The 20,285-nt window shown below is 49.7% G+C and overlaps 1 protein-coding gene across 4 annotated transcripts in view; it reads right to left on the reverse strand.

Annotated features, from left to right (window-relative positions):
• RAB11FIP3 (RAB11 family interacting protein 3) overlaps nt 1-20,285 on the reverse strand; it is a 91,415-nt gene that overhangs the window by 29,392 nt on the left and 41,738 nt on the right. For 2 of the 4 annotated variants that reach the window (XM_064520496.1, XM_064520497.1), the window contains exons 3-4: nt 19,046-19,137; nt 1,153-1,340 (exon numbers count right to left, since the gene is read on the reverse strand). In XM_064520496.1, coding sequence (XP_064376566.1) covers nt 1,153-1,340; nt 19,046-19,137 — 280 coding nt within the window. Of the gene's footprint in view, nt 1-1,152; nt 1,341-10,117; nt 10,145-11,503; nt 11,523-19,045; nt 19,138-20,285 lie in introns of those variants that run through there. The other 2 variants (XM_026106470.2, XM_026106469.2) reach the window with 2 other exon arrangements.

Genomic DNA, 20,285 nt, shown 5'->3' on the forward strand with positions numbered 1-20,285 from the left:
GGAGGGATGGGGGAAGCCTCAAAGATAACAATGTTAAAAAATTCCCAAGCAAAGTATTTTGTACCTACAGGCAGGTGATTCCGAGGCACGTCATTTCCCCGAGAGGACGAGAGCGCATTCAGGCTGCTGCAGCCCCTCCAAATACACTCCACGCAGTTGTCTCAGAGCTCAGGAACTGATTATATACTTTGATTTAACAGTCACCGAGCTGAATGCACTTGAGCAAAGAGAGCAGAGCCAGCTAATCTCGTTTCTGCTCTAATCCAGCACCTCGAAGCGCAAGCACTCTTTCAGCCCCAGTGCAGAGTGCCCAGAAGCATCAACTGCTCGCTGTATCCTCTATGTCCCTAGATGCGTTTCTAGGGTGGGAGGGAAGCCATAAAAAGCCTGTTGCTTTCTAAAAGCAAAGGAGAATGTAAATATTATGCAGAGCACCAGGCCTGGATAATAAAGTTATTACATCCCCTCCTGCCTTGCTGCCTTCTTAGCATCCCAGTTTAGCCCCAAAACGGCTTTCCCAGTAACATCTAGGAAACGGGGAGGGCTCAGGAGCAGTTCTGCCAGCAACGGTTCAGACACCACAGGGAAGAAGTTCTTAGTTCACAGTGCTGTGCTTCAGGCAAAAGATTAAAACCGGCTATTACGGGAGGTGGTTACACAAAGGGTGCACACATGTTTAGGAAAAACAAGACTGTGATGAGTTGCACTAATGACTTGAAAATTATATGTTGCACAAAATGATAAATTAAAAACTGCAAATATTTCAGGTGTTTAAATCATCTGAGTAGTTATTCTGGAGGTTAAAAATGCTAATGAGGCAACAGAAGTCCTCCCCAGGCAAGTAGTGATTAGCTCAAAATATGGCCAGGCTGAGCTTCAAAAAAAGCCTTCACATGGTGTGGTCTAATTATTATTATTATTTTTAAAGAAAATATATTTAGGTCTTGCATGAAGTTATAAATACTAAGAACAAACCAGTTTTAGCCAGACAGATTCAGCACGCTTTATCTTCACAGATGAGGGAAGAGAAATCCTCAGGACACATCTCCCTCAGTCATCTACTTGCAGTGTGCTACACGTCTTGCCCCACACTTAATTCTCCTCTTCCTCCGTTCCCCTGCCCCACAGCGACCAACAGCAAACACCACTGACCCATGCTCGGGCTCCTCGATAGGGTCCGTGAACTCCGAATGCACCGTGGAATCGATGGCACTGTCCGTTTCGACTTCGTCGTGCATCTCGTGATGTACTAGGGTGCTGGTGTCTTCATCCGTGAAGGTTTCACACTCGCTGTACGTGCTCTCTGAGCCCATGTACGCGCTGTCAGTCACCTCATTTGCCTGTTACAAAACACAAGAGGGGAAAAAACCCACCGTATGAGACATTAGCCACTCGGGTTCACTGTGAAGCAGGACAAAACACGCATGGGGCAGCTCATTACTGCAGCATTTCATTTCTAAGCACAGAAATTCAACCTCTTAATAACACCGTGAGCTGTATGCCACGTCCAGGATGCTCTTTGGTCTCCGTTTACATGGAGCGGCTGCCTGCTCCATGGCTAGCCGAAAACCACCTTGGCTTTGTGGTGAGCTTTGGCTTCCCGACATGCTCTGTTGCCTGCAGACCGCGCATGCTTTGAAACATCAGTACTTGGAAAGCAGACTGTAGAAATAAAGATATACTAAATAAGGCTTGAATACAGACTTTGTTGAGAGCAAGTATGGATTTGTCAAGTCCAGGAGCGATTACCCACTGCTCAGTTAGCAGTTCTGGGCACAATTTATTTCATCCACTCCATGTTATGAGGACAAAGTTACTAATCTGGATTCGCTACCAGGACCACCATTCAGAGCTATCTTTTAGCTCTTAAAGCACTTTTTTTCTTCCTATAGTAATATGAGGACAACATCCATCCCTCAACAGAAAAAAAAGCTGGTTTATAAATCATTATTACAACGTATAATTTACAAGGAGTGCGTCGCCAGCCTACGTCTTCAGAACACTTGAACGATGATACTTCAGCTGGAACAGCATCTCAGATATTTCCCACTGCTTCACTAACATCTGTTACCTGCACCAAGGCAGCAGCGTCTAGGGTGGAAGCACAGGTCGGTTTTTAAGACCCTGGGCTATGAGCCAGAAGGGCTGGGTTTTCCTCCCCTTTTTGCCATTGCCTCAGACCCTTCAGCAAGTCGCTTATCTTCAGTCTTGCCTGTTTTTCCCTACACATGATGGGGACGGTCCTCTCTGAACACCCACGGTGCCCAGAAGCATTCAGACATTAGGAGGAGAGCTGTGGGACCCACTAAAAGAGATACTCTCCTAAAGCAAAAGCTCATGGTAGTAATAAAAGCAACAATTCATTTTCCAGCATTTATGGGATTTCCCTGGGGCACCGCAGCCTGCTCAGAACAAATCTAACCATTTCTGTCTCTGGGACATCAATCATTTTGGGATCAGTCAATCCCAGTGCTGAGCTCCAGCTGGTCACCTGTCGCCAGAGCAGTCCTGTGGACGCAGCAGGGCGAGGGCAGAGGGACGGGAGCCCTCCTGCCTAACCCCACCAGCGGGGACACAACTCGCACCCACAGCAACACAGGAGTTGGCACAAGGCCACCTGCAGCCGGAGCAAGGGAAGGTGGGCCTGGCCCACGTGCAGACTGCATGTGAAGCAGTACGATTAGGCATCCAGGTCGCCTTGTAGCTGAGCATCCTGGCAAAGGAAGGCCAGTGCTTACCCACAGAAGAAAATCAAAGTTTCTTGGGGCAAAGAACCAGCAGGCAAGCAAAAGCTGGAGATCCTGAAGGCTGCACACAAGCACGTACTGGAGGACACCTCACACGTTATAAATGACAGGATCCCCTTCAAAAGCTCTTGTTGTTGCAACCAACATACCAGGCACCCTCCTAGCACAAGGCCATTTTTCGAACAGACCTCAAAAATAAAGACACCCATAAAAAGCCATTGCTTTATCTGAAGTTCCTCCAACAGGGTCAAACCCGCTCTGTAGAGATTTCTCTCTGTCTGAGATTTCTCAAAGTCCTGCATTACTGAAGACCAGTAATTGGAAAGAAAACACACAGGGACAAAAGAATAAAAACACACACTAATAGCTGTTGATTCAAGGTAGGGTATGCATATGGCAGGACGGAATAGTCCTGCCCATCACTGCAGCTGCTGCCCTCTAGTGCAACAGCAGTTTTTAAGGCATGCACCATTTTTGTGCAGCAGGAAAGTACTGACCAACAGAGACGAACATATTTCTGCCATCACGTTGATTAGACTTAGCAAACACAGCTGTTACCAGCCTACGCTGGGACAGCTCTGCAGAGGAGGCAAGGCCTGATTCTCTTCTCTTTCAGATAAAGACTTCACAAACCAAAGATCTGTCGCATTTTTCACCAGTGTAAACAGGCCTGAGATACAACCAAGGTCTCTGTTTGCCATCCAGAAATCTGAGACTCAGTGGAGAGAGAAAAAAACCCCCCTCATAATCCTACCACCACTATTTTCTACACACACGCTCTCCAAAAAGTATTTGGGATTATGTGCTTTACCTGCTGTATGCGGGTCCTCATCCAGACCTGTTCATTTCTGTGGTGCATAATCACCTCCAGGTTGTTACAAGATGCGGTTACCACGTACAAAGTCTTTTCCTGACTAATGATCTTCACCCACGATTTCTCAGACTACCTCAATACTTATGAGGCCAAAAGGCTAACGTGAATTTATGCAAGTGGTCTGAACAGAAAGATCTATGCCCACAGCAGGCAGGTTTGGGATGGAGGGATAACCAAATAAAACGTGTCAATGAATTGTCTCTATTGAAACAGGTAATTTCTTCTGAGGTACATGGGAACAGTTCAGTAGTGGTTCATATTCTACACATATTTGGTAGCAAAGCAAATGAGTTCAGCAGCTGGGAGATGGAGACTGAGCAACACACATCAAGACCCTCTTTCTGAAGCTTTGCTCAGCTTTCATGGATCCATGTTGACCTACAGACATCAGCAGCTCTCTCCAAGACATCATCCTGAAGCTGAACATTGTATTAATCTTTAAAGGACCAGAGTCTAAAGCCACCATCAGGAGAAGAGAGGGTTGTGCAAGTGAGCTCTACTCAAGTAGAGAGATGCTGCTGCAGAGAACGGCCAGCGGCAAGGTCAGGGAGGAAAGGGAGGAGGTGGCTTTCACTAGCCTTCAAAATAGAAACAAAAGCCTCCAAAAATATATATATATCCACCTTCTTTAGAAAGTATAAATCCAGCAAGACTACTTATATACCTAAAGTTAGGGACATGCTTAACTGCTTTATTGGATTTATGCTGTACTTCCTAGAAACACTGCTCAGGCTCTTAATGCTCGAGCAGAATGAGGACACGGAGATTTCAAACCGATGGCTTCACATCTCCTGGCTCACTAAAACACAGTTTCCAGGCTGCTGCAGGAGGGACACACAAGGACAGCACCCTGGAGAGACTTCTCGGTGCTCCTCTACCGTTGCACTCACACCAAGGCTAAGCTGCGCGCTGCTGCTCTGGAGCCCCCAGAAGACGGCATGCTCACATAATTCAAGTACCTTTCCAAGCTATTTGCAATGTAAGCCAAATTCAGGGGAGGCCGGACTTCAGCATAATTAACAACGTTGTGTTGCAACACTAGTCCAGAACTGGTTATTCTTCATTTTGGAGGGAGGAAAAACCCCTCTCCAACATGCACCGCGCTTCCCCAGTGCTCGTGGAGCCGGTCCCGCGGGCCGCCGAGACGCCGTGCCGGACTGGTGCGGCTCTGCTACGCAGGAAGCAACGGCAACTCGATCCAGGAGAGAGCGCGGGTCCGAGAGACAGCCGTGGTCGGCAACATCTGCGGAGCTAACTGCCTCTTTCAGAGGGATACTTTTTGCCTGTTTTCACTGGATTGAAGAAAGAGTTTAAAGCCAAACTGGAAATAATTTCGCTTGCAGACTCCAAAGTAAACTCCAGTGTTTTTTCAGGCAAAAAAGCCTCCCACTGGAAAGGCTTAAATTTAAGCATACGTTGAAGTGTTGCAATCAGCATAAAATAAGGACTGCTACTGCAGATAGACCAAAACAAACAAAAAAGATCAACCACCCAAACAAAAACCAACAACACAAAATCCCCCCAAAACCAGAAAAAAAACCCCAAACCAGAACCCTCCTACCCCCCCAAAAAAAACCCCAAAACCCAAAACAAAATCCGAGAGTAAACTGGTTTAAAGACACTCCTTCACAGTTGTTGCTGCTGGCCCTCCCAGCACGAAGCATAATCAGAAGTGAAACAGCTCAGGGCTTCAGCGCATCCCAGTGTCCTTCGATTAGATGATTTACCTATCAAGTTGTTAGGAAACATCCTGTTGACAGGAAATATCTGCACAAACAGCCCAAAGGAGGGAGCCAGCTTTCACAGCTAAAAGCAGTCGCCAGAACCACTCATTAACTGTCCCCCTTCAGTCGCATGGAGGACGTATGGCCTTTTTCCTTTCCTCTCCCTTTTTAAGATGACCTGGAGCACAACTTAGCAAATTTTCTTCACATTTAGCAAAGCAGAAAATTTTCTTTTGCTGTAAAAGTGCCACTTCCCACACGGCACTTGTGGAGAGCCAGAACAGGGCACTAGAACAGACGACTTCAATCGCGGCATGCAACGACACAGCCAGGGAACAGGGAGACCGAGTGCCACGGTCCTGGGACCGCCGCAGGGAAAACACCTCCACAATACTTAATAAAGGTTAAATCTCACTAGCAAATGAGGTAGATGTGCCAATTTGTGAATGGCCACTTGGCCAGCTGCGGTGGGCACTGGAAACCACATTATAGGAAAGAAGTGTTTTCCTTTCTCCCATTTTCCTGGTTAATTGAGCAGCCCTGAACACCCAAGCCAGCAGCACACCATAAGGCCACCTGATCAAGTTCTCTTAAAAGGTACTCCAAGGAGCACGTACATTTCTGTCCCATAATATCAAAGGAAAACCATATGCGCAACACTGGGATTTAGGTTGCTTTTGCATACATGTGATACCCTGCTCCTCCCTCAGACTGAACCATACAGTAGCCTGCTGGACCTAGATTATTCTCTTTTCATACTAACCTGGAAGAAATTTCAAATGCAAGAGTCCCATTAAAATTCAACCTACCCAGTCAATGAGTTATGGAGCAGCTGAAACTTTAAACTGGAGTCCTGAGCACAAGCATGGAGAACTTTGCTTTACATTTCGTTACAGATTAAATAACTAAACCTCACAAAAAAAGATGCAAAAAGAGATAGGCAAACCAGCAGAGTAAGGTAAGATATTACAAAGTGCCTGGCAAAGCAAAATAAAGCAAAACCAAAACCCTCTGCCCTGAGCAAAGGTGAAACCCACAGATCTGCAGAAAGCTCCTTTTATGGCCTCGCATACACAGCTGATTTGTACACTGACCATTTAAAACCCTCTGCCAGATCTTTCACTCAGCCAAGTCTGCCCTTCCATTAGCAGGCAGAAGGCAAGCACATTTTTCAGATAAAAATCACGATACGGCAGGTCATACGACACAAGCTTCACAACTCCTCGGGTTTGGGACAGCCAGGCTGCTGCGGCTGCACGGGCAACTCATCGATACAACCGCCACGTTCGCAACGGAGCAGTATCACCAGTACTGGGATGTTTTAAGTTTTTAATCAAATAAAACATATCCTTAAACGCTTTAAACCTCAGACCTTAGAACTGGGGGACACACACACATACGATGCTTCCACCCCCTCCCTCCCAAAAGCAGAATCACGTTTAGACTGACTGAAGCATCATCTGTCTTGAAACAGAGCTGGACAGGAGTGAAGTTGAAATACCACATCTTTCTAGAGGCCACAGAAGGGTCTGGCAGGGCTATCGGTGAGGACTTGTGTCTTCGCACAGAGCCCGACGTCCCGTGGGCAACGCTGCACGTCGCAAAGGTGTTGCTGGGCTCTGCCACCAGCTTCCGAGCGGCTACGCGCAACCCCCTGGGAGCAACTCACCTTGCGGCAGCCTTAACCTGGGTGACAACAAGCACGGGGGTGTGGGACATCGACTGTGATGGAGCTGAGGTGCTCTCTGTGCCCGAGTGGGATGCTCAGCCTTGCTCAAAGCCTCAGGCCAAGCACAGCCATGGGCTCCAACGCCCTGGGACTTCCTCTCTGGGGACGGTGGCATCACTGGTTTCCTCCATAGAGGTCTTCCGCCCCACAACACCCTTGCCATGAGGGCTGTGTGCAGGGCGCACGCAGGGTCTCCTGCGTTTGCCAAGTATGTCATCTATGAGAAAGCCCAAAAGACCTCTTTGCTCTGCCGTGGGCTCTAACAGCCTCTACAAGAGGAGTAGAATTCTTAAAAGTTACTGAAGTTGTATTTCCTCATCTATTTTTTTAAACCAGTCGCACAATGGTATCCAGCACCTACTAAAATACATCTTCCTTACACCCGCACATCCCCATCAAGCCCGAGGCTCTCATCTCTGAGCACCTGAGGGCCACACCAATTCCTACAGTTACGTCCCCCAGGTCCGAGGACCTGCTTGAAGTGGAGTTCACACCACCTGGGCACATCTCCGCTTATTCAGAGATATTCAGGCAAATGTTGAGGATTTGAAAGCCTGGAAAGGCTGAGTCGCCTCGCTTCTGAAAGGAAATAAACAGAGGAAATCAGCATCAGAAGTGATGTAACGTGGCCTGATAAAAAGGGTGAGCCAACGAAACACTTCTAGGAGATCTCTCCACCAGTATTTCCTCTATTTCAGACTTTTAATTACAGAAGTATTTTTAGCAGGAAGAGAGGCAACGAGCCTGTTGGGAGTCATCTGCAGCACGTGAGCAGGGACAAGCTGAGAGATCACGGTACTTTGTCACTGCTATCTAAGTGACTAGCCCAGTAGCTACTGCAAACAGCACAGGGAGGGGACCGCTCAAGGGCAGTTAAGAGATGACGTTCTGCAATGACAAAAGCAGCTGGCACTTGACATAACACATACCCTTCAACAAACAGAGAACTTCAAGGGCCTCTCTCCAGATGGGGATGTATGAAGTCAGTAAGGCCGAGCATGCAAAGCTTCCTGCCTTCTCCCCCCACTGCTTTTCTTAGGGCACCTGCCAGTTTTGCAGGTGTTTTGTTCGCTTTTAACCCCAGTTTTGAGAAGCAGCCTGTCCGTCTGGGTGCTGTGCCTGCACGGTTTGCAGCACAGATTCCCAGAGGGGCCAAACACCTGCTGTTCTTAGAAGACCCGACCAACTGTGGGCCTGGTGGCACTTACAGTAAATCACACCTGAGTCAAAATCAAATCTTAGGATTCGGTGTACTGTGGCATCCCAAAGTAGCACAGCCAAAAGCTAAATCCTCCGGTTTAGCATCCTTATTGTGCAGGCAGAAGATTACTGTGCACACCGTACACCTCGTAGGCTTGTGGAGCATAGGAGCACAGAGGCACTCACAAAAGCATTTTTAAAAAAATCTCTCCTATATGATATACCAAAGCCACCCAGCTTTGGAAAGGCTCTGAAATCAAGTGAGTGCCTTGAGAGACAGAAACACATCCTCAGCTGTCCAAAAGACACCACACAGACTCAAGTGTGGGCCACCCCAAACACACACTGTACATCCTCCAAGCCTGGAGGGCTGCACAGCCCTGCAAGCTTATGCCAGGATTTCAGTCTGGGGAGAAGAAAAGCAGCAAGTGATCAAGCATGCTTCTGCATTTTCAGGCATGTCTATTAGGAAGAAAGCACTAAACATCCCAGGCTTGAGAGAATCTGCTTTACTGGTTAAAGCTTCTGTCTGTGCACATCAAGGCAGCTCTTGCACCAAGAGGAAGCGAACTCAGCACAGACGACAGACGTGCTTCAACCTCGAAGGCCCCTGCCCTACAGGAGGAAAGTTCATGCCATGCTTAAGGCAGGGCCTATGGAGACACCTCGGTGTGCATGTTACCAGATAGATCCAAATTCCCTTTTCCTACCTGAGCTTTGGGAAGGCACTGCCTTGGAGAGGAGAAAAAAGCACAGCTGAAGCAGCAGCCAGCAGCCTGCAGAGGAAGCTGCTTCCAGGAAGCGCTGTTCTGCAGAGCTGCTCCCCCACCTCCAAAAAGCCCCTGGTTCTGGGAGGCAGACTTGAAATCCTGAAGCACGGCTGTCCTTGGCCACAAACACCGGGAAGCTGCTGCCAGGAAAGGGGGTGCCACGTCCTCCGTGGTGGCGGCAGCCCAGCCGGGCAGGCCCTGGGGCTGGCAGCACCGGCCTCCTACGCAGCCTACGCTTAAACGGGCTCGAGCTCTGGACAGGGTAGAGGGGAGCCATGCCTGTGGTCCCCCGGGAGTCCGCATTAATAGAGTCGCCTCCGAAACCCCGAAACATCCCCCTGTGCTGAGCCATGCGCAGCTCAGCCTCCATCGGGCCACCAAGACCCCACACCAGGGCCACCAGCAGCAGCAAGACATGGATCTCTGCCACCATACATGCAGGAAGAGGCACATTTGGGCAATATACAGTTTCTCAGAGAAGCTGGAGATTCCACGCTCAGCCTGGGGTGAAGACAACTACTCACCTGCCCCAACACGGTCCCTGGAGTTGATCTCTGAACACAAACATTGCAGCAGAGCAAGTTTTGGTCACCTGAAGAACCTGCCTGCAGAGGTGTCTAGGCTCTGACAGTCAGCAACACCCCCGGAGGCTGGGCGACAGAACCCGCACGGGATTTGTCAGGGCAAATCAAAAATAAACTAAAAACCCATCAACCAAAAACCCCAAGACACCAGTTTCTCAGAGAGTGTCCTCAGCACCTCAGAAGAGCCTGCCAGCCACGGTCCTTTCTGCAGAAACTGCCCAAGAAAACGCACTCGCTTTGGAGCTACGAAGGTACCAGCACACACACTCACACAACCACCAAGCATCAGGAGGAAGGATGGTTTCTAAATACACCACCTGCTCCAACAGACTCGGTAAGAAAACACGCTGCTCGGGCAGGCGGGTGCCCAGCCTCCCGTGCTGCTTCGTGCTGACACTCCGGGGCTCAGCATGGGCCCCAAGCCAGTCACCTGCCTCCTTCTAAAAATCTAGTCCTTTTTATTGTGTTTTTAGCAGAAAAAGCACTCACCTGAGGACACATTGCCTCCTTGCCCAAGCGAAATCCAGCTCCGTATACGCACGCCCAGCTGGAGGCTCCCAGCTATCCCGCGGAGGGAGGAGGGAAGCAAAGTTCAGGAAGGATTCGGCGCGGCTTTACTGACTAAGCGCAGGTCTCTAAACAGAGTTCCTTTTGTTCTTGACCTCCCAGCCTCCGCGATAACAATATGTGAGCTAATGCACATTTCCCTGCCGTGTGACTGCAACCGTCCTAGCTGCGCGGATAACAAAACCCGAGTATTCCTCCAACCCCCCACGCACCGGCAGCCCGCTGCAAGGTGGGCGCAGCTCCTTTTTTACGAGAAGCTCATCGCAAGCAGGACAAGTGCACCCTTCTTGCTGTAGGGGCACCCGGGGTCTATCGCATCTTTTCTGTTTTTTCTTTTTTTTTTTAAAGCATTAAATGACAATCCCCTTCCTTATAGCCATAAATTTTAAAAAAAAGAGACTTGTCTTGCTCGCTACAGGAAAATCAGAAGCGTTTTATTGCTGATAAGTGAAAAACATTTCAGTGACTCAGACAGCAGTTTATGATACACACGATACCATTACTCCCAGAGAAAGGCTGGTGCTTCGGTAATCGGTGACAACCAAGTTTATCAACACACGAACTTGCACCCACCTCTTCCCTGAGCTCTGTTTTGCCCCCACCCAAGCAGCTGCTTCCTAAGCCAACACAAGAGCCCAGTCAGAGCCGCGGACATTAAGTGATGCAAGAAGGGGAGGAAGCTCCTTGGGTCTTCAGGATCCTCCCCTTCCCCAAGGTAGCCAAAATCCAGTGGTATAAAGAGATAAAGTCCCTGAAAATGCAAGGTTTGTGATGCACTGCTCAAACCCAGAAGTTGAGGGTTTTGTTTTACATATTTCCACATTTGGAATCACAGTGATACTTGAAAAAGTAAAGTAAAAATAATAATAAAAAGAAAGACAGCATCTTTACCAGGTTCTCTTCATTTTAACCACCTCCCAAAATCTCTTCCTGGAGATTTTTCCCCGAGTGTCCGTTAGGGACAGGAATGTCTCGGCTGCATGTCACCCAGATGCCTGTCCCTGGAAGAGCCAGGGATGAGCCCTGAAGCAATGCTTGAAGCGCTCTGGCTATGCCAACACTGAATGTGCTAGGGGGTCTTCAGAGTTCGTCCCCTCACTCCCAGTATCATTACTCTGAGCAAGGAGAGCGCCAACTTCATCTTTTGCAGCCAAATCATTACTAGAATTGCCACATCTAATCTGCAGGACCTGGCTAATCTGGAGGACCTGCAATCCGCTTTTTAACACCCAGCCACAAAACAAGGAGTTTTGGAAGTCACTGGTTCACTGTTCTGCTCCCAGTCAGTACCAGCTACAGAAAACTTACCATTTCCAGCAGTTTGTCCAACAGATCCTTAAAACTTCCTCCCAAAGATCTTACCTCCTCTCCAAACACCTGCTTAAACTTAAACTAGTGATTAGAGTTGGTCCTGATGTCTAACCTAACCCTCCCCACTGCAGTTTATACCAGTTTCTTGCCTCACGCACAAGACACAAGAGAAGAATTTACTCCTTTCCTCTCTGCAGAAACCCTTTATGTACTTTGAACTTTGGTTTCTCTTAGCTGTGGTCCTCTAGCATGAACAAACTTATTTCTCTCAATTACCTTCACAAGTTATATTTTCTCAGTTTCTCTGGATCATTCTTCTCCAGGCCACAACCTTCTTGAAGCACAGGGTCCCAAACAAGACGTACGGCTCCAGATGTTCCAACAACACTACGTGGAAGTGTCTTGCCCCTTGATAACCAGTTAACCTGCTGCACATAGTCTAAAACAGGCAAGGATTTCTGGTAATGAGTACAGCAAGGGGGTAGTTATGGTTTAACCTGGAGTTGTCTTCCAGCCTCTGTCCAGACTTGGTATGTAACTGAGCAGGTCACGGCCCCTTTCTTTCAACTTCTGTTTGTGCTGCAAGGCGTCAGGGAATTTCTACTACAGCTGCACTACGCCCAGCACAGGAGGAACCCAAAGTCAAAGAAAGCTGCAGTAAGATTAATTAGCAGCACCTGCACCTGCCTATTTTATTTTTCCAACTCTTACCAAGACAATTTTGCTTCCAAAAGTTGCTTGATCTGCTCAAAGCCATGCTCCACTTGATGCCTGCTATCACCCTGAGCCCCATATCGCGCTGTGTGCTGCAGTCAAGCTCCCACATTTCTTGGTCCCACGCACTGTGCTCCGAGTTAAAGATAAGGCTTCAAGGTCTTCATTTTCCAAATTCTTTTCAGCCCATCTTACACAAGGCAAACACTCCAGCTGGGATCTTTTTCAACCAGCAAAGAACATTTCTCTTACCATAATCCTGAACTAGAGTCCTGCTTCAGAGAGACACTCTAACCCGATTTACCCACCTCCCATCCTCTCCTCTAAGCACTACCGAGGTCTAGACAAGGTGTGAATTTCCTTGGTATTTCCTCTTTTTGATACAAAGTTATCAACGCAGACTGATTTTGAAGTCCAAATCCAGCATTTTTTTAATTACCATGTTTTCTTGTAACCGATCAATAGAGATTATGCATAGACTTAAAATATGTATTATTCTTTCAAAGCAAATCCTTTGCAAAATCAGAGCTACAGAGGCAGCTAGTGGAGAGGGAGCCAGGAAAGTTGATCAGAGGAGCAGGGAGGCTGAGAGCTCCCTTCTCCCGCTAACTCACACCGCTTCTCAGCAATGCTGCTCCCCTGTTTGCCGAGAAAACGGGCCCCGCACACGTGAACGGGGCTGCCGGCTTCCCCAGCTCCTCCCCGCAGAGGAGCGCAAAGGCTTCGGGGCTGGTGTCCGGGGCGTCTGGACAGAAGCCTTCCGAGGCTCGTCGGTCCAGACAGACGAACTGCATCCATAAGAGGAAGTAAAGTGGTTAAAGATTTACAAACTCCATCGCAAGAACACCACAAGCTCTCCCAACAGCAGAGAGAGGACGGGATTTCTAAGTGCGCAGCGTAAAGAGAGAAATTCCCCTCGCCAAAACAGGAACTAAGGCTGCAAAAGGAGGGTAAGCTGCGCTTCATAGAGTGGAGAGAGATGTTTGAAATAGAAAGCCGTATTACAAAAAACAGGAAAAATTAACAAGATTCATCAAAAAGCCAGGAATTTCCAGAAGGGAGAACCGCGCGGAGGATTTCCTGCTGCCGGGGCTGAGGGGTTAGGAGGTGCAGTCTTCCCACACCATTTAATCCCAGAGTCGCACCACCACCGTTGTTTGAAGCACTACAGCAAAGCCAGCGTGACAGAGGCTTGCAGACCTTCCTACCTGTGTTAGGGGATCATTAGGTGACAGCCCGCAAAGCCCCCAGCAGAGCTGGCAAGCTGCCGAGGAGAGCTTAACCCCGAGGCTCTGCCGGGGTGCGGCGGGGGCCGTGCAGGCTGTTACAAGCTGCACAGCTTAAACTTGACTTTGCAGACCTGCACCCCACTCTCATACGCAGCTCCACCAGTGCAGTGCTGTGGAGAGGCAAGGGAGGAAAGATCTCATGGGAACTGCTGAAAATTGCAAAGTGGGTCCACAGCAGAGGAAGAATACCTGCACCCCAAACGCTATCTGCTGTCCCACACATTGCTCTGTGCTGCAATGAAAGTGAAATCATTTCTAGGCGAGTCTGCAAAGAGGGCTCCAAAGGTCCACTGGGCTCCTAGGAGGAGAGATGGGGGGTCTACGGTGGAAGCGTACAACCACTCTACCAAGGGCCCATCGCAAAACGCAAGCCAAGAGGAGCGACAGCTGATGGCTCTGGAGAACTGCTCTTGCGCACTGAAGTTGCAATACACCACACACACTCAATGACAGGTTCTGCATCACAAATGGATTTAAACTGCCTGGGTCGCTCATTTTTGCCCTTCGTTAAATTACTCCACGCGAGGAGAAGTTCCAGCTCTAACAGCTGTAACAGTCCTTCCAGCAAGGCCAGCTGTGCCGCACGGCTGGCTGCTGCACGTGCAGCCAGGGGACCCGAGCCCGGCTGGGTGAGGACTGCAGGGTGCCCGCCTGCACGTCTGCTTGGCGCGACTGCTCTGGGAAAGCGAACGCCCCTCTCGCGGCCGCGCACGGCTCGGCACACCCCGGGTCCCTCGCTGCTGCCGAGACCGCGGTGACGCCAGCAGATGGCAACCGCCCCGCGCGGGGCGCGCACCACCTGCGCAGTGCCGCCAGCCTCGCTGCCCGCCCGGCCCCCGCGGGCCACGCTGCTCCCCCCTCGCCTTCGGGGCTTTTGGCTGCCCATTTTGCAGATCTCGAGAAGGGCCTTGAGTCTTGCTATGTTCTGAGCCAAAGCAAGAGCTCTCACGGCTAAATCAGCATTTGTGCTATTTATCGTGCTCCTGGCGAGCTCTTACGGAGCGCAGCCTTGCACTGGCTCTGCCTCTCCTCCGGCCCACCTAGGTCTACACACACCCCTCCCCACTCCCAGCGAAACTCCAGCAGCACACCCAATTTTTGTGGTTTGCTTTCATTTGGGGAGTGTCAGCCTTCCCGGTCTGCATAGCTCAAATGGGCTCACCATCCCCAGGAGAGAGGACAGCCTGGGCAGAGCCCGGCTGCAGGGAAGGCGCAGCAGGCACGCGGAGAGCAAACTCCAAGTTCACCCCCGTCCCCCTGGGCAATGCAGACGAGTCCGCGTACCTCGAGACTGAGGCAGAGCACAGCTTCATGCTCCTCAGCTTGCAAGGGAGGCAAGGATAACTCCTACCTTCCCACCAGTCTGCAGCAAAATTGCAGCAGCCCAGCCTGGGGGGGAGATGGACAAGGACCTGGATGTCTGGACGGACAGACTCCAAGCTCCATTTATGTAGCTTTCAAATGCACAAAGTAGGCAGGCTAGCCAAATCCATGGTAATTATTCTTGGGTGACGTTTCCCTGCAGGAGGAGGATGCAGGAAGCTTGTCACCCTGCGCCCTTGCAGCCACCACACACCTCCTGCCTGGGGCCAGGGAGAAGGGCACCGACTGGGACTGCAAGCGGGCACCCAGCCCTCTGGCTGAGCGATGCACTGCTGCCCTGGAACTGGGGGTCAGGGGCATGACATCCATCCTGCACGCGTGGCGTGGAGCGCTGGGGACTGGAACAAGCCCCCTGCAAGCACAGCTCCTGCCACACACAAAGCCACATGTGGCTGCAGGAACGCGGGCTCCTGCATTTCTGATCCCCTTCAAGCAGCTGTCTCAGCTGAGCTCTGTCACTAGAAATCCTCTTTGAAAACAGTTTAGCAGTCAAGGCACATCTGCCAAACATACTTGGCAACATGCAAGGAGAGCCAGGCGCTCCGTGCTCCCCTCGCACATGCGCCTTCAGCTCTTCCTACCTGCCTCTGCGCTGCCCCAAGGGCCCACGTGGCACCAGGGCAGAGACTCGGGAGTAAGCTCGTGTCTGAGGTTTGCCAACTCTGCTGGGGACTTCACCTAATTACAGAAAGATCAAGCCCCACCTGAATATGAAATAAAAACACAGCACTCTCCACCACATCAGCTTTTACCTATCATCTCTCCCCCTCCTTCCTATACCAAGTCTGTCTATTCCCAAGCTGAGATGATCATGGCTGAATTGCAGAAGTATCTGACACTACAAAGATCCCTGTGAGAAGTGTCCAAGTTCAGATCTTGCTCCCACCGAGAGGCTTTTTGCCCTTGCTGGATGGAGAGTGCTGGTTCTTCTCTGCAGATCAAACATGCACTCAAAGACACCAGCACCGGGTGTTCAGGGTTCTCCTCAGATGTTCAGCTTTCTCTGATGACAACCACCAGAATGAAGAGGGGATGAGTCACCAAGAGCGGCCTTATCAACAAAGGGAAGACATTTTCATTTAGACTGTTTAAGCACTTGTTTACACTTATTTGAACAAACATTTAGCGGAAAAGCTCTCTGTCAAGACCTCAACACATCAGAGTTGAGCACTCAACTGAGGGGGCTTTTGTGCTGCACGGGAGACTAGAGCAGATACCCCAAATAGAGTTACCGCACACGATTACTCTGACCAGCACAGTGCCACAAACTCAGCATCAGTCCTTCAGGCCACCTTTAAAACACCTTCTGATGTCACATTACCATGACCCAACAGGAAGGAAGCTGGCTGTGCACCTCGGCCCCGGACCCTGCCAAAGCAAGAGGGGCTCACCTGCTGTCTAAAAGCCCACCGACTATGTTTTGGAGGCTTAAAACGAAGCAGTCAGCTTAAAGAGGCAGCTTAGCTGCCTGGCAGTCCAACAGTAGTAGCAAATTTTAGAGTTGCATGCTTGCTGTGCACTGCATTTCCAAAACAGGGACGGCTGAGAATGCAAAATGCTTTTTGGTGGAGTGGGATGACAGCTCTACTCAGCAGGAAGGCTACGCCGTCACTTCGGGGAAGATATCTTCCCCTCCTTTCTTCCAGGTGAATCCAGGCCAGGCAGATTATTTACTGGGAAAGGCCATTTATACTGTGTCTGGAAGCCTTATGGCTTGCAGAGCATCTCCCTCCTGCACGTAACGTAGGGACGGCCTGCCAGGCTCCTCTGCCGGCTAGCAGCTCAGCGCGCGGGCGAAAAGCACTGGTTTGCAGCTCCCGGCAGGTTGCTCCGTACCAGGACTTCTCGCGCTCCGCCTCTCCGAAACAACTGGAGCTTTCCAAGGTACAACACTACAGGACGTGTGGAAGAAAACGCACGTTGGGAGCTCACCGCTCAGCTAAACGAGAACAAAAAGCCACACGCCCCAAGGCGCCAATTTATTTTTACTCTCACAACGCTGAGCGGTATTTCTCGATCATGTTCTCATTTGCTGAATCTCTATGAAATCCTTGCAGGCTGGAAGTTATTTCGAATCATGTATCCAAGACAACAAGGGTAATTCTTACCCAGCATGTTAAACATACATAGACACCAACAGAGCTCTGATGCTTTGAAGATTACCCAGAGTTCAGTGTAAGAGCCCATTTACATCTTTCTGAAAAGGAGATTTTGGGATTCATCGCCTTCCTCCTCTGGTTCATCTTGCTGTTTCAAGAGATCAGTGGCACACCCGTCCAGTGGGCACTCCTTCGCACATTAGCTTGCAATGCTGTCAGAGCTCATCTATGTTAAATGAGCCCTGAGAAAACCTTCCTCCTCCAAGTCTCGGAGATGAGCACCCCATGACACAGGTCTGAGGAGCAAGAAGCTAAGGCCATCGCTGGTACGAGCGCCATGACTCAGTCTGCCAACCTCTAACTCACTCCATCCAGCCGTTAGAAAGCATATTTATAACCTTTTACAATATAGAAGGAGGAATATGAAAACACACTTCCCTTCCTAGCCTCCCTCCTATGGAGCTATTTTTGGCTTTTGTAAGCTCTTTCCAAAGAGAACAGTGACGCCTGTGAGCTTTATTAGAATACTCACATGGAAAAAAAAACAAAAGACAGCAGAACTCCTTTCACCCTTGCCTGCAGAAACTGTAGACAAAGACAGCTACAGCAGTTCAGCCTCCAGGAAAACCATGCAAGATTCAACATGCCTAGAAAGCTTCCGGTGGAGGAACCCAGCATCACAGAGCTATTAAGGCCATGTTCATTTGAGTTCTCCCAAGGGACTAAGTGACCTGCTCAGGGTGACAGCTTAAGTCCGTTGATTTGCTGAAGAGCAGGAGCCAGCCAACTGGCTCAACAGAAACCCTACAACTGGCTGGAAGCGCAACGGCTTACTCTTTTGTTAAATATAAGTTGTCCAAGTGAGAGCTTCAAGTCATCCCATGTGATGGACCTGTGCTTCTCACCGATATGGGGAAGACAAGTTGCCCAACACCCAACTTATCACTAGGAAACTCAAAAGAATAGTTTTAGCCTTTTATCAGGAAGTCACAAGACCAAGATAACAAATCACAGGCTAATAATTATTAAAAACAAAAAAACATGGCATATATATTTACATGTAAATACAAGCCGAGTAGGCTGGGACAGCAGGATGTCCCTTTGCAAGTAAAGATCTGTATGATTAAAGAGTCCAGGGTATCATGACACAGGAATCAGAAACCTAAAGAGAAAATTTTAAAAAACAAAATAAATTAAAAGAAGAAAAAGCAGAAAGAAAACACTCAGCCCCCTGCGGGACTGTGGAACCAGCAGGCCCTTTGCTCTGAAGGCAGCTGCAGCAGCCTTGGGCTCCAGGCTGCAAAGCACAGAGCAGGAACAGAGTGAGCCACAGAGCAAACAGCAAAAGTCCCAATTACAGACAACAAACAGGTCAGTGTGACAGCAGCCGCCTTCCTAGATGGGGAGAACAGATAAAGGACACGTATTGCAATATGCTCCTGTGCTAAGGAATCCAGAAGGGAACAGAGATAGAGGCCACATTTTTTTGTTTTAAAAAGGAAAAAAAATCAGTACATCAATTAAGCATCCTTCATCAACCCCAAGAATAGAGGAAATCCACATTTTGCCCTCTGCTCTGCCTTTTACTGGCAGAACGGCAGTGAGTGCCAATGCCCGACAGCTTCACTGTGCCTTTGAGGCCAGCTCCCAGCTGGTACATCTCAAACCTGGGCTCACGTTCTTCAGTCTCTGAAATCCCAGCACCAAGATGCACCCAACAGCAGCAGGCACTCTCCCACATCACTAGCGTTTCAGCACAAAGAGGATCTCCTTTTAGCCAGGGCACCACGCGCTGGCATCCTGCAAGCCCAGAGAGCACTAGCACTGACTGGATTTTTGTTTTAACACCAATTTTAAGTTAAACAGCATGAAATGCTTGCTGCAAGTTCCCTGGCCCATTCACCCACAGATCAAAGAATTTGCCTTTACGATGGGTTGAGGCCCCTGAGCCCTGTCACAGCAAACGCTCTTCTCCACCGGCCATACCCTCCACGTTCAAGCCTCACGCTACACACAGCTAGCACTCGTGGGTGTTTACAGCGCTCCATACTTGCCTCAAACGTGACAAAGTCATCAAACTCATCAGGACAGGCCGAGGCTTCCTCCTCAGGGGTATATCCCATATCATACAATTGGCTGTCAGGATCTGCAGAGGAAAATAAAAAAAGAAAGAGAATCACCAAAAGGAAACCTGTACCCTCAAATAAAGGACAACCTTGGGAGCCAAGGAAGCAGAAGGACAAGAATTGCCTTTTGCACGCACCGGTGCCTTCAGCTTTCAGAAAGGACCTCGGTTTCCAGGCATCCCAACACGACCAAGGTAGGGAGGCAATTCAGATGCTGTTCCCTGGCAGCGGTCCCAGGAGCCCCCTTCCAGCTCAGATGGGGCTAGCACCTGGATTCTCCCCTATCTTCTCACCACGCACCAGCTCTGCCATGGTCTCCGTTTCTTTTCCTGATTCCTTCCCTATCGCTATTCTCCTGCATCCTCTTATTCTGCTCCCAGAAGGCTTTAATCCTGCTGTGGGCAGGGAATACATTAGTTCTGCGTGCGACAGCCAACTACCATGGGAACAGTAGAGAAAGCAGGCTGCACTGAAGCTTTTATCATTCACCGTTCCTCCTGCGACCAGCCGCTTCAGGAGCCACCCTCACAGGAGGATAGGAAAATAGGAGGCTTTCAAGGAGACTTCTTAAAAAATTACCCCTCCTACCCTCAAACACACATCCGCAGCGGAGCAGAGCGGACTTTCTCTGAGCCCGTGCGCTGAGGAAGTGAGCGTAAACTCCCCGGGCTCCCTCAAGCAACGGCTAATGCCCGATCCAGCACACGACCTAGATCACAGCCTGGAAACACCAAATCAAGATCAGATGCTGTAGTCCCAAAATAAATAGCAGGCTCAAAACCGCATGCCTAGGAGCTGCATACATTGCGGCACTAGGTCTGTCTGATGTAGATAAACTTGGCCAGGCAGAGGGAGTCATTATGTCAGTGCTCCCGGGGAGGCTCTGCAGCCGCGCAGGATTTTGGGAGGGACAGGCTTTCCTTTTACGGCTGATAGGGGCAGATGATGAGACAAGAGCTACAAAGCGCAGCCTGCTTTCAGCGTCCATCAGGCTAGTGGTTTCCCAGCAGGCTGGCAGCGCAGCCAATTCAAAGAGCTTCTAGGCTGAAGTCCAAACCAAAGGGGCACATAAGTCACATTAAGCTTTGCTGCAGTGGAGCAGCCCAGCCACCCAGATGGGATCAGACGTGAGCACTTCCAAAGGGCATATTCCTTATGCAGTCACGGC

This window comes from Dromaius novaehollandiae, chromosome 14, assembly GCF_036370855.1.
Source record: "Dromaius novaehollandiae isolate bDroNov1 chromosome 14, bDroNov1.hap1, whole genome shotgun sequence".
NCBI lineage: Eukaryota > Metazoa > Chordata > Aves > Casuariiformes > Dromaiidae > Dromaius > Dromaius novaehollandiae.